Here is a 13,422-nt window from a genome sequence, read left to right as displayed (position 1 = left end):
AAGGGATCAGCTGGTAAGATCATAATATAATCAAATAAAGAAGTAAGAGAATTTGTCAGCACCCTCCACACTTAATTAGACTACGACAATTTTTTTTCTTCCTAAACTGTAAATATCATTAACTAAATGAACAGTTTATCTTTTATAAGAGAAAGATTTTTACATACATTTTTCTTAGCAAAAATTGACTAAAACAAGAAATGGGGTAGTTGATCAATGAAATTTGAGATAGAACTAACTTAGATTATGGTGAGCTAAAACATGTGCAGACTAACCAGCTCAACCACATTTAAGTTCTTAAGTCCACAAAATCATGGTCATCAAAGCCCGCTCATATAAGACTTGATCTACCATAACATGACCAAATCATATCAGAGGAGTCATACTCTCAACAGATTTTGAGCACAAAGTTGCCTACACAATTAAAGACCAGACCAAACAATGCATAGAAAAGAGCTGAATTCAAGCATTTTCTTTTAAAAGCAGAAATTGTTAGCCGGCGTTCATAATGGAAGAGTAACTAATATGAGTGCTTGCTTACCTCAAGCAATGAAGCGTAAAAATGACGGTACGGATCAAAATGAAAGAGCCCAAAATAATATTCCAAGAGGACAAGTTGTTGAGTGGGCAAGTGAAGTTGAAAGGAGGATGAGTATCATCCAAAAAGAATGTTTTATTACAAACCTTAGAAAGAATACTACAAGGAAGATATTATATGAAAAAGTTGGAGAAGGATACAGTCCATATCTTAATATTTTGTTACTACTATAGCTTATGACAATAATAGATTTAAGAAAAAAAAATAGATGACAAACAATAATAATAATATGGATACATACAATTAAAAACATAGTGAGTGGAGGAATAAGAGAAGTTAAACAATGTCCAAAACAAAGGAGCAGAAGATGCGTTAAGGCGCATATGTCGTCGCTAATATTCATCGATGAGATCTTCTCAAGATTTGGAATTTGTCCACTTGTACTACTACCCAAATGTTAAATATATAAACAAGAACACCTGAGTATCTTCGAAAAGGTTCTCATCAACCATTCTCGTGGTTAAAAGCATGACTTCCGTTAGTAATATTTCCTCTATATATTGAAATATAAGACAATAAAAAGTTGAAATCTTTTGATGAAGAAACTGCAAGTAAATTGCGTTGATGTGTGTGGTGAATGTTATATTCTAACTTACTTTTTTACAGAATTGTTTTAAACACTTTCTCATTTTTTGGTCAACATGTAAACACTTTCTTAAAACCAATTTATTATGGTTTAGAAAATATATTTTTATATATGGAAAAAGGAAAAAGCTATTTCGTTCTACATCCAGCATCCATGCTCAAACGCATTAAATTCTTACAAAAAGAGTGGTCTGCAAGAAAAGCAGTTGCTCAAGTTTACTTAGGTTTAAAAATCAACCAATCTTTTTTATCCCGTTATTAGTAAAGAAGGGCAAAGCAAGTATTCTGGCAAAGCAAGTATTCTTAGAATAAAAAGATTAATATATATCTGGTACGATGACGATATCAATATAGCCGAACCTAATTCTTATGGTTTTCAAAGAATGTTATCGTGGTCAGGGTCGAAGAAGAAGATGTTTTAGACGACTTTTTTTTTTTTGGCAACAAAACGACTAATCTCTCATTATTAAGCCAAAACACTTTTTAATTAGTATTATATTGCACTCTGATATATGTCTTCTCATTGGAGGAATCTAATTTAAAGCTAAAAGCTATTTGAGAGTTGAGAGCATAAGACATATATGTATGTATGTATGTATAAAGGGTTTGATGTTCACTACTCATTTACTGAGGCCTGCACGGGTTTATGTCTTTCTCAACAGATGCTCCCCACGAGCCAATATGTAATAGTATAACTCACATGATTACTTTACCAAATTTGTTATAAGAGCCATGAGACGAATCCGTGAAAGAAGTGCGATGGTGTTTCTTTTATGACTATATTGAAAAGACATATCACTATACAGCCACACCAATGAACGCGTAGAGAACCTATCAATCATACAAACAAAAAAATCAATCAAAATGGATGGAAATCACAAGAAAGCATCAAACATAATCTAACAATCTCATGTGTTTAAAATAAGCATCGGATGCTACAATCTAATAGTGTTAGATCACATCAAAAGCCTTAAAGAGGTATTAAGCATGGTTACTGCATTAGTCTCTACTGTACGGCTTGTAGCCTCTTATATTTTTTCTTTACTGTAAACAAAGGAGGAAGGAAGCCTCTTATATTTTTTTCTATTGCATGGGCAAGGAATCTCAGATTTCATTGGATTGTTTCACATCTCAGATTTCATTGGATTGTTTCACAATTGTGTACCTTCTCTAAGACTTTATGTGGTTGCTAAAAAAAATAGTCACTCTTCAAAGTATATATTCGTCCAACTGGATTAACCCCACAACATGCTTTTTTCTTCCTATATATAAGGAGCTTCTCACTCTCTCAAGTAACCAAATCAACTCATACATACATCTTTCTTCTTTTACTCCCTCCAAAGAAACCAGATTTCCATTTTCAAAACACTCTTTTCGATCTTTTACTAAATGGCTTCCAACTCCATGAGTTCTAACACTTCTTGGACGCGTAAGGAGAACAAACTATTTGAAAGGGCTTTGGCTATATATGAGCAGGACACTCCTGACCGATGGCATAACGTTGCTAGAGCAGTTGGTGGGAAATCGGCTGAAGAAGTAAGGAGACACTACGAGCTCCTCGTAAGGGATGTCAATGACATTGAGTCAGGGCGTTATCCGCATCCTACTTACCGTTCAAATGGAAACTGAAAGCATTTAAGCTACTCAAAAAGGTGCGGATCACAACTATTAATATGCATGATATTATTATCTTAAAGAGTAGACATGCAATATATATTTTCTTATGTTTCTATCTTATTCCACTGCCTACTTAGATCTGCTTATTCAAACCAATCATACAATAAAAGGAAAAGAAAATATATCTTAATGATCTAATGGTAAACACCACTGTTTGTTTGTTTCCCATTTCTATAAACTGTCCCAACTTCTGAAAGTGGAGACAAGAAGCAAATCTAGTAATAAAGCTCGTTTAATTTGTCTAGTTATTGAAATTGATCACTAGGACATTATCTCCATGCTTGTTACTATTATATTCATAAGAATACATTCCTTGAAAACTTTTTTTGCCTTTTAGCAAAATAAATAAATAAATAAAATTCAAAGTCACAACTGATGATACGTGATAACATGTCCCATGTCTCTTGTCTTTACCGTTTCAAAAATCTCCATTGCCACATAACGTAAGTTATGTAACATGGTTGTCAAGATCCTTCCGTAATTTTAATATGAGAAATATCTACCTCTTTTTAGTCTTTAACTTCTAATTTCATCTGGATTTTATATATTTATTGCAGGTTCCTCTGAAACCAACATGATTCGAAAACCAGAAACAAACAGAGAGGATCTAAACAAAGATATATCAAATGTATTTACGTCTATTGTGTTATATGTATACGACTATGTAAGAATTTTATGCTTTCATGCTAATATTAATGAATCAACGTGAGTTTCACATGAACCAACTCGTTCGTTGGAACTCTATTTAATATCATACAAATCATATAGAATCCAACTAACCAACAAGATCGAACGATTCAGAACATAATTTGCATTTACTTTTGCACTCACCTCGCCGTTCTGGCGCGCAGCTTGATGATAATTTCCATGGATATCAAGATAGCATAGTTGATGGTGATCATTAAATAAAAAAGTAGAGAAACTACTTTCTTAGACGGATTAATTAAGGAAAATTGCATTGTATAGCGTACAAAAAAATTATAATTTATTCTATAACTAAATACCCTAATTTACCGATATACAATGTGACTTTTATATAATACTGCTATTTTATCCTTTTATCCTACCTACTGGCAAAACTTGCAAACAAAAACAGTTTTATTAATAATTATTAACAACAAAAGTAATTCGTGTTCTCTAACATTCGCACACCTTTAATTAATCGATGGTGGATGGTTTCGTTTGGTTCGCATGGGATACAAGCGTCCTTATGCACCCGAATTTTTTTTGCATGGCATGTAATTTGAATATCGACTTAATAAAAGAGGTTAAATCTTACAGTATCATAATATAATTGTCACAAAAATGTGCAATATTTTTTATTTCGAAAAATATTAAATTAATTCAACCAAAAATACATTTTACAAGGAAAGTTGCTTGTTCGAGAGTGAGACGAAAACCAAATTTAGCTTTACATCACAATAGAGGGTTATCCAAAAGAGAACCATGTTTCCATGGCCCCTTTGAGTGTGTAATGTATTAATGTTGGCTGTGTAAAATAAATAAATATAGGAACGCAGGAACAACATAGCGTTGACACTTGACATAAGCGACTACTAAAAAGAGAGAAAACGAAAATTAAGTAACAAAAATGTTAAGGTTTAATACTACTATAAGTTTTACATCAAAAGTAAAAGTCAAGATGAGAGGTCCACAATTGAGCTAATGCACCTTTTGCCACTTTCGGGTATTATTCGTTTGTACCAAAACAAAAATGTAAGTAATATGTATACTTTTCTCAAAGGAAAATGAGGTATATATCGCCTTTTCTGTAATATTTTAGAGCACATGCCTTGTATATTCTACATGCGTCGCAAAATTGCGACCCATATGAACCATGACGAAGAATTGGAATTATTCATTTCACTATAATCTAAATTCAATTAGTTCAAGAGAATATAAAGGTACACGTACTATATTTTCTCTGAAAAAGACGGATAATATTCTGCAATATCTTACTTTCACACCGCTTGTTTTGTATATATTCCCGGCACAGAACTGCGACCCATACAAAACATAATGAAAAACTATATCACTATAAATTTAACAATTGGAGTGTTGACCTAGAACAAAATTGTGCGGTTGGAATCGTTTAAAACAATTAAGATCATTTCGTAGTTTATTACCATGACCTAGACAACAAAAAATGTTTCATCACCTGAACTTGAAGTTCCAAACACCAATGGAAAAGGATTAATAAAATTTATTGGTTAGGAATAAATTATATATAGTACAATTAAGTGGATTAGACTTTTTCTTAAAATATATAAGATAGTGGATAATAATTAGCATTGTTAAACTTATAACTTCGCAAGTACGTACGTTCGAATAATCTCTATGTCCACTAAGCTTAAATGGTGTGTTTTTTTAGTATACCATCGAGAATATTCAACTAAATTCAGTATTTGGTAGTTTTAATTATATGAATGTGGATTGTGGAATATTTTCTTGTATTTTAAATCATTATAGAACAATTGTAGCTTAGGTTTCATTTTATACATGAGTAAACAAAATGAATCGTACGAATATTTTTTTTCGTGGCCGAGTGGAGAACAAAATTTAGTCACAAATTTCAAATAAATCTTAATTTAAATCAGTGGTTACTGAAGCAAATAATCATCCAACTAGTTCGACAGAAGTATAATTCCGCCCGTTGACATATGCAACTTTTTCATCACTACATTACTTTTTTGTTGTTAGTTCAGGCCGGTCCATAAAATCCTCCGAGTGATGACTGACCGGGTTATTAGGTATTCGATAGCAGTTCATGATATATAGTATTGGCTTATATTAGTACATCATTACTCGGATTCAAACATACATAATAATACTCAGACTTTTTGAGACCTTTGACGTATATCATCCAAAATCACATTAATATGATAATTAGACACATTAAAGTATTCATGTTCTTAGTCACATGATATTAGCCAATTACTAACTGATCAGATTAGCTTAGAGAGTAGAAGAAAGTATACTTGTACACGGTTCACATTTACACATCTTAATTGAGGAATTTTCCCTTTGTTCGATATCTTCTACTTAGACATAAACACACAATCGACAGAATGAATCCAAACATTAGTTACACGATGATTTGATCAAAAGATGGATTAAAAAAAATTCACATGGTCGTGAAGATGTAACTGGGTTAAGGCTGTGGCCCAATTCACGGCCCATATTTAATTTAGGCCCACGGGTTTAGATTATTCTCCAAGCAAATAAAGAAACGTGTCCACTCGGAAAAGAAAATTTCATTTTTATAAAAACTCTCTCTTCCGCTTAAACCCTAAGAGCTTAGCCACCACCGTGGGGTTTATCGTCGTCGGCGAACCCAGAAACCGACCGTCAAAGATTTAACCTTTAGCTCTGTTTCTCAATCTCAGAAAAAGGGTTCTTCTCAAATCTCTTCCTTGGCGTTTGTTGGTAACCCAATGGCTAGATGGTTTCCTTTCTTCTCCTCTTCTCCTCCTCCTCCGTCAGATTCTCCGGCGAATCAATCCTCGTCGGAGTCCAAAACAGAGCGCGATGAGCCCAAAGGCTCGGGCTTTGATCCCGAGGCTCTGGAGAGAGCTGCTAAGGCTCTTAGAGAGATCAACAGCTCTCCTCACTCCAAACAGGTAAGTTAGCAAAGAAGGGTCTTTTCGTAATTTACGGAATTAGAGGTTTTTGTTTCTTGATTCAGGTGTTTGATCTCATGAGGAAGCAAGAGAAGACTCGATTAGCTGAGTCAGCAGCTGACAAGTCTCGTAACGATGCTATTCAAGCACACAGTGATATCGTGAGTGTTACAAATAATCACAAGCCTTTAGATATGTAATAATATGATTTGTTTAAATATGTGCAGGAGAGACAGCAGAGATTAGCCGAGGCACAGAGGAGTCTTTTGCAGACAGAAGCACTAACCAAAGCTCAGACGCTTCGGTACGAGGACGAGTTAGCCAGAAAGAGACAGCAGACAGATCACGAAGCTCAGAGACATCACAACGTTGAGTTGGTCAAGATGCAAGAGGAGTCTTCCATGAGGAAAGAGAGATCGAGGATTTCAACAGAAGAGCAGATCCAAGCTCAGCGACGCCAGACCGAGAAAGAGAGAGCTGAGCTCGAGCGAGAGACGATCCGCGTCAAGGCCATGGCTGAAGCTGAAGGGAGGGCTCACGAGGCCAAGCTTACAGAGGATCAGAACAGAAGGTTGCTTATGGAGAGGATAAACGGTGAGAGGGAGAAGTGGCTTGCTGCGATCAACACAATGTTTGGTCACATCGAAGGAGGGTTCCGGACTCTGTTAACTGATCGGAATAAGCTGATTGTGGCTGTTGGAGGTGCTACAGCGTTGGCTGCAGGTGTTTACACTACTCGGTATGCTTCTCCTAACTGGTTCTGAAACAGTCTTGTTTGGACTCTAGTGGATGCTATTAGGCATGGGCATTTCGGGTATTGGTTCGAGTATTTTGGGTGGCGGGCTAGAAGATACATTTACTATCTGACCTATTTTTGGTTCGGGTAGTTTTGGGTTAAGATTTGTTTGGATAGTAAAACTAGGAACCGAAAAATATCTAGAAAAAATTTGGTTCTCATTGGTTTTGTTATTTCGGGTAATTCGGTTAAAATATCGGATATTTTAGGTATAATATCAAATAATTAGGATGATTTGAATAAAATCTCGGATATTTTGGATTATGTCGGTTATTTCGGATATAGCAATATAGGAACCATTCGGATATTTAAAGGATTTCGGTCCGGTTCCGTTTTTGGGTATTTTGGTTCCGGCTCGGTTCTTCGGTTCTGTTTTTTTATTTGCCCAGGCCTAGATGCTATACTCTTTGATCATCTTTTAACTTAATCTATTTGGTGATTCTTTTGTGTTTAACAGTGAAGGAGCTAGAGTTACGTGGGGATACATTAACAGGATGCTTGGTCAACCATCGCTTATCAGAGAATCTTCAATGGGTAGATTTCCATTGGCAGGCACAATGTCTCATTTGAAGAACAGAATCTCAGGGGTAGCAGCTGCATCTGCAGCCAAAGGATCAAAGCCGCTTGACAATGTAATTCTCCATCCTTCTTTAAAGAAGCGAATCGAGCATCTCGCTAGAGCTACATCTAATACCAAGTCACATCAAGCACCGTTCCGCAACATGATGTTTTATGGACCTCCTGGTACTGGTAAAACTATGGTGGCAAGAGAAATAGCTCGAAAATCGGTAAGCAGCCATGCCCTAAGGCAGCCTCACTTATGTTTTAAATGCCTTCTTCTTTTGACATTATTGTATTGGTGCAGGGTCTGGACTATGCTATGATGACAGGAGGAGATGTTGCTCCCTTGGGATCACAAGCTGTTACTAAAATCCATCAGATCTTTGATTGGGCTAAGACGTCTAACAAAGGTTTACTTCTTTTCATTGATGAAGCTGATGCTTTTCTATGCGAGTAAGATCCCTCTCTCTCTCTCTCTGTCTTGTTTACTAACAGTAAGATGACTCTGATGATTGCTTTGTTTTATGCAGACGTAACAGCGTTTACATGAGTGAGGCTCAGCGTAGTGCTCTGAACGCTTTACTCTTCAGAACCGGTGATCAGTCCCGAGACATTGTTCTCGTCTTGGCTACCAACAGACCTGGAGATCTCGACAGTGCGGTTACAGACAGGATAGATGAAGTCATTGAGTTCCCACTTCCAGGTGAAGAGGAGCGTTTCAAGCTACTCAACCTCTATCTCAACAACTATTTGAAGAAGAATGAAGAAAACAAAGACACAAAATGGAGTCATTTGTTTAAGAAGCTGTCACAGAAGATTAGAGTTGAAGATGACTTGACTGATAAAGTAATCTCTGAGGCTGCGAGGAAGACTGAAGGATTCTCTGGCCGTGAGATCGCAAAGCTCGTGGCTGGAGTACAAGCTGGAGTGTACGGGCGAAAGGATTGTGTGTTGGATTCTCAGCTTTTTAAAGAGATTGTTGAGTATAAAGTTGAAGAGCATCACCAGAGGATTAGGCTTGCTTCTGAAAGTTGTCAGCCATTGCTCTTCTCTTAAGCCATTCTTTTTGGTTTATATTTGTTGTTTACTAAGTTAAAAATCACAAATTCAATTCTTTAATAAAAATATTGTGGTGAAACAATTTGGATTCTTATTTTAAAGATTTTCTACAGAAGCAAGAAATTTATTGAGAAGTTTATTGTAGACGAATGGTCTCTCCAGTTGCACCAAGTGACCTCCATTCTTTATAATTTCCATGCTTGTCATCTCTCCCAATTTTCTACAGTATGAAAATATGAATCGACATATATATATAAAGCTAACTTTTATGTAGAAAAAATTGAGAAAATTTAGCAATTATGAAAGAAAATAAAAAGTTGATTAGTAGAAAGTAGAATTAAACTCACATTCGCAGATCTTTAGCAAATTCATGACTGAAGAATTGATCATTTTCACCCCATAAAAGATGTATTTTCTACAAGCAATATAAATTAAGAAATGTGTGTAAATTATTTTCATATGATTGTGATAAATTAGCTTATATAGAGCAGATTTTTTTTGCTGCAACTAGTCATAGGGATGACTCATATGCTTTGCTTGTTTCTTAATTTTTTTTAACATTAGTAAACATTGGGAATGAACTGAAAGAAGGAAAAAAAACCTCTTGCAGCATATAATATTTAAATTACCTGAGGAAAACTTGGGAATGTATTGCCATCGCTGAGGACTAGAGCTTCTAAGAGTTCAGCCCTTTCTTTCCTATTAGTAAACATTGTCTGTGCGAATAATCACACTGGTTACATATATTTTTGTAAATGCAAAAATTTCACATCTGTACTTGTTTCCAACGTCATCGTCCATGATTAAACATTGATATATTATATATAATATAGGGATTTTTGCAAAATTGACCTACAACTTAAAGTCAAACACAAAACTAACCTCCCTTTTTTTTGAAAATTGGTTTTGTCCTATTCACCCCACAAGTTCATATAATTTACGAAAATGCCATCAATTTTTTTTTATTTTTTTTTTTTCGAAAATGACATTTTTACTCTCTCACCCTCATCATCTTCAAGTAATTACAAAATTGCCATTGTCATCAATACCACAACCACCATGAACAACCAATTTGAAGCTCTTAATGCTCCCAAAATCGATTTACCCTTCTTCTTTTTCCATTCTTGTGAACTAAACACAACATATCTCTCAATTTCTCTCCACAATGAGATAAAAAAAAACCCAAGATTTTGATTCTAAAATTTTTATGGTTCATAAAGTCATAGAAGCTAACGATTATGGGTGGGTGACTTTCGTTTGTGATTCTGTGTGCTTGGAGAAGCCTTATGTATGATAAGGAACTTATCTCACCAATTTAAGGTATGACATCGAGTTTTTTTCCAGATCTGTTCGTCAGACGACTTACTTGGGAAGTCGTCTCGCTGTAGACGACTTACCTTTCAGTCGTCTGGCTGTAGACGACTTACCTGGAAGTCGTCTGGTCAACGCAGAGGTTATTTTTGCAATTGACTTTGAAATCTGTAACCTGAGACGACTGAAAGTTAAGTCGTCTACTATTGTTTGGTTTCAAAAAAAATTCCAAAGAACCTAGACGACTTACATTTCAGTCGTCATAGGTTAGTTTTGCATTTGACTGGATAATTTCAGAAGTTTGACTTCCCCAGACGACTTACATTTCAGTCGTCTGGCGAAAATTAAAATAATAATATTTTTTTAAAGTAAATGACTTACAATTAAGTAGTCATAGGTTAGTTTTGCAATTGAAAAAAAAAACTTCAAGATTTAATTATACACAGACGACTTATAATTCAGTCGTCCACCAGACGACTTAATTGTAAGTCGTCCAGGACTTTTTTCCGAGATTCTGGTCAAACCTCGTAAATCCTGGACGACTTACAGACGACTTCCAAGAAGTCCAGACGACTTCCAGACGACTTCCAGACGACTAACAGGTAAGTTGTCCCAGAAATCTTCCAGATCTGAAAAACTTGCACATCAAATCCATATCTGAAAAACCTGCATATCCAAAAACGTTCAAATGACTTAAAAATAGAGAAAATGAGTGGAAGATTAGATAAATCTACATTTATAGAACACACAAAAATACATATCTAAAATTAATAGATCTACCTCTAAATTAGTGGAAGATGAGTATCATTTGATTAAAAACCTGCAAAAGAGATAGATTAGTAAGAAATACATGAGACAAAACTGAAAAATTCATATAAAGTTTGGTGTTTTCAAGTCAAAGAGATTAGAGAGAGGTTGGAGAGTTTTAGAATGATGAACATTACATTTTTGTTGCAGCCATTTGAGAGGAGGAGAGAGAATGTGTAAATTTTTCTTTTTATAGGGAGACAAAAAATGCAATTAGATTAAATATTTTTGACTCAGACGACTTCCTGGACGACTTACATTTCAGTCGTCTGGTGAAGAAATTAAAACAGACGACTTACATGTAAGTCGTCCAGAAGAGTTTAATATTTTTAGCGGGAAATTAAATATTTTTAGCGGGAAACAAGTAAGTCGTCTGGACGACTGAAATATACGTCGTCCGGGTAAATTATTCAACAGACGACTGAAATATAAGTCGTCCACACCCTAAACATAACCCCTAAACTTAATTATCTAATTAAACACTTCATAAAACCAAATCAAACTTGAAAAGAGTTTACTATACACAAAAATAAACACATATAGGTGAAAACTAATTTTTGAAAAAAATATTTTAGTTTTCCAAAATCTAACCCTAACAATACATACAATACTACAACATATGTTTGCCAAACTCCTAAACCAAAGTATTTCATGATTCACTACTTTCACTCATCTATCTTCAAAACAAATCAATTTTATCATATCTTAATTTATATTAGTTAAAACTGTTTATAATTACTTGATTTTTATTTTTTACGCATCAAAATATTTTTTTACAAGATTTATAAATTATTTTTAAAATAAACTGATACCAGACGACTTACACTTCAGTCGTCCAGACGACTTCCAACATCTCAGACGACTCAGACGATTTACTGGGGCTATATTCGTAAAAATGGCTTCTGTTTTTTTGTTTGGTCACAAGGGGCTGAGCTGTAATTTCACTAGGCTTTTAGGTTAGTTTTGCATTTGATTCAAGTTTGGGTATAGGTTTGGGATTAAAATCAAGTTGTGGGTTAGTTTTGGCAAAAACCCCTATAATATATCTGGTTATAAGAGAACTTTCTGAAAATAAAATAACGGATGCACCGCACCTTAAGGTAATCTTTTAGTGGCCAACTTGGGAGCCAAATGCGTTTATGCATAGCGACGGAGAGAAGAAACTTAAGTTCATTAACCGTTTTGGGTAACAAGACATCCGAGATTGAGCTAAACCCAAACCGGTTTACATTCGAGTCAGTCATAACCGGAGGCGAACCCGACACCACTAAAGCCTTAACCATGTCCCCATGCAACTCCGCAATCTTGAACGCCACAACGCCACCGTAGCTAAACCCGACTGGGACAAACGTTTTCACACCAAGGATACGCATAGCCTTAACCAAACACTCGGCTTGAAACTCCGGTGACCGGTCCGGTTTATCGGTGTACGACTTACCGAAGAAGAGCAAGTCCGGTATATAAACAGAGTATCTCTTTGATAAAGAACGAACCTGTAACGCCCAAGTCATCACTCCATCGCCGGCAAAACCATGAATGAGTAACACGGCCGGTTTATCGCCGGTTTTCTTTGGTAACCAGAAATGAATATTGGTTCCTGGTTCGGTTTCTACGGTGTATGGAACAGTGCCGGTTGATTTTACGATCATGCACATCGAGAATCTTAGTGCAACCCCCAAGTTCACCATTATAAAGCTATCGAAATTCTCTCTTTAATTTTTTTCCTCTCACGACTTCGTCTCTTAGCTTAGAGATATGTTTAGAGTGATATTTCTGTAGTTTTTAAAGAGAGATATGTTCTCAAATTAAAGAAAACGATTGATGGGTGTGATCGTAAATAATAAATTAATGATATGGGGACCAAACAATGCAATGTACTGCAACATGCAATGATAATCTCCTGGTCATGGTTAATACACTTTCAATCACATGCCACAATTGTATATATCGATGCTTATATTGTACTAGATCCATGTTTGAGTTTTTTCGGTAATTCTTTTATAGACATGTAGATGAGAACTTAGATTTTAAGTGAAGTGTAAAAAATTCTAAAATAAGAATAAAAATTTGTCACGTTTTCCTAAAGCTTTTCTCGTCCTTGGGATTTTCATGAATATATGAGATGGCCCCGTGGGCGTGGATGATCCAACTGCTACCGAGACTATCTCTTGATCCCATATCTTCTCCTTAAAGTCACCCATTGCATACTCTTTGTACCTAATATTATCATGACGGTATTAAATTCCATGCCTGCCCTCCAACTTTCGGTTTAACATACTATATAGCAAAAAAAATAATACTATCTAGCACGAGCTGATATGTAACAATGATAGGTACAATAACAAGTACAAAACTAAATTGATTGTATGTATGTTTTAGTTATTAAGATTAATTATTTTGATTATAAT

General features: G+C 35.2%; 3 protein-coding genes across 3 annotated transcripts; 2 read left to right on the top strand and 1 right to left on the bottom strand.

The window, feature by feature from the left end:
- The first annotated feature begins 2,468 nt into the window (after positions 1-2,468).
- Positions 2,469-3,581, top strand: LOC106442937 (protein RADIALIS-like 3). The gene is made up of 2 exons (XM_013884589.3): positions 2,469-2,835; positions 3,418-3,581. The coding sequence occupies exon 1, from the start codon at positions 2,573-2,575 to the stop codon at positions 2,810-2,812; it is 240 nt and encodes a 79-aa protein (XP_013740043.1). The 5' UTR covers positions 2,469-2,572; the 3' UTR covers positions 2,813-2,835; positions 3,418-3,581.
- Positions 3,582-6,108: 2,527 nt separating this feature from the next.
- LOC106442781 (ATPase family AAA domain-containing protein 3C-like) lies at positions 6,109-9,011 on the top strand. The gene is made up of 6 exons (XM_013884450.3): positions 6,109-6,480; positions 6,546-6,641; positions 6,708-7,219; positions 7,734-8,064; positions 8,142-8,290; positions 8,368-9,011. Exons 1-6 carry the CDS (start codon positions 6,295-6,297, stop codon positions 8,891-8,893), a joined length of 1,800 nt encoding a protein of 599 aa, XP_013739904.2. The 5' UTR covers positions 6,109-6,294; the 3' UTR covers positions 8,894-9,011.
- LOC106442863 (monoacylglycerol lipase ABHD6-like) lies at positions 8,724-12,817 on the bottom strand. The gene is made up of 4 exons (XM_048778296.1): positions 12,109-12,817; positions 9,526-9,612; positions 9,244-9,311; positions 8,724-9,116 (listed from the first exon to the last, which is right to left on the bottom strand). The coding sequence occupies exons 1-4, from the start codon at positions 12,700-12,702 to the stop codon at positions 8,993-8,995; spliced, it is 873 nt and encodes a 290-aa protein (XP_048634253.1). The 5' UTR covers positions 12,703-12,817; the 3' UTR covers positions 8,724-8,992.
- Positions 12,818-13,422: the final 605 nt, after the last annotated feature.

The sequence above is a fragment of the Brassica napus genome, chromosome A1, assembly GCF_020379485.1.
Source record: "Brassica napus cultivar Da-Ae chromosome A1, Da-Ae, whole genome shotgun sequence".
In the NCBI taxonomy this organism is placed as follows: domain Eukaryota; kingdom Viridiplantae; phylum Streptophyta; class Magnoliopsida; order Brassicales; family Brassicaceae; genus Brassica; species Brassica napus.
The sequence above is the reverse complement of the archived record's forward strand: the minus strand, read 5'-3'. Positions and strand labels throughout refer to the sequence as shown.

Excerpts from the sequence above, each read along its gene's own strand:
- LOC106442781 (XM_013884450.3), top strand. The coding sequence starts at position 6,295 with ATGGCTAGATGGTTTCCTTTCTTCTCCTCTTCTCCTCCTCCTCCGTCA. Across the intron at positions 8,065-8,141 it reads GAGAAATAGCTCGAAAATCG|GGTCTGGACTATGCTATGAT; the intron begins GTAAGCAGCCAT and ends GTATTGGTGCAG. Across the intron at positions 8,291-8,367 it reads GCTGATGCTTTTCTATGCGA|ACGTAACAGCGTTTACATGA; the intron begins GTAAGATCCCTC and ends TGTTTTATGCAG.
- LOC106442863 (XM_048778296.1), bottom strand. The coding sequence starts at position 12,702 with ATGGTGAACTTGGGGGTTGCACTAAGATTCTCGATGTGCATGATCGTA. Across the intron at positions 9,312-9,525 it reads CATTCCCAAGTTTTCCTCAG|AAAATACATCTTTTATGGGG; the intron begins GTAATTTAAATA and ends TATTGCTTGTAG. Across the intron at positions 9,117-9,243 it reads TTTGCTAAAGATCTGCGAAT|AAAATTGGGAGAGATGACAA; the intron begins GTGAGTTTAATT and ends TTCATACTGTAG.
- LOC106442937 (XM_013884589.3), top strand. The coding sequence starts at position 2,573 with ATGGCTTCCAACTCCATGAGTTCTAACACTTCTTGGACGCGTAAGGAG.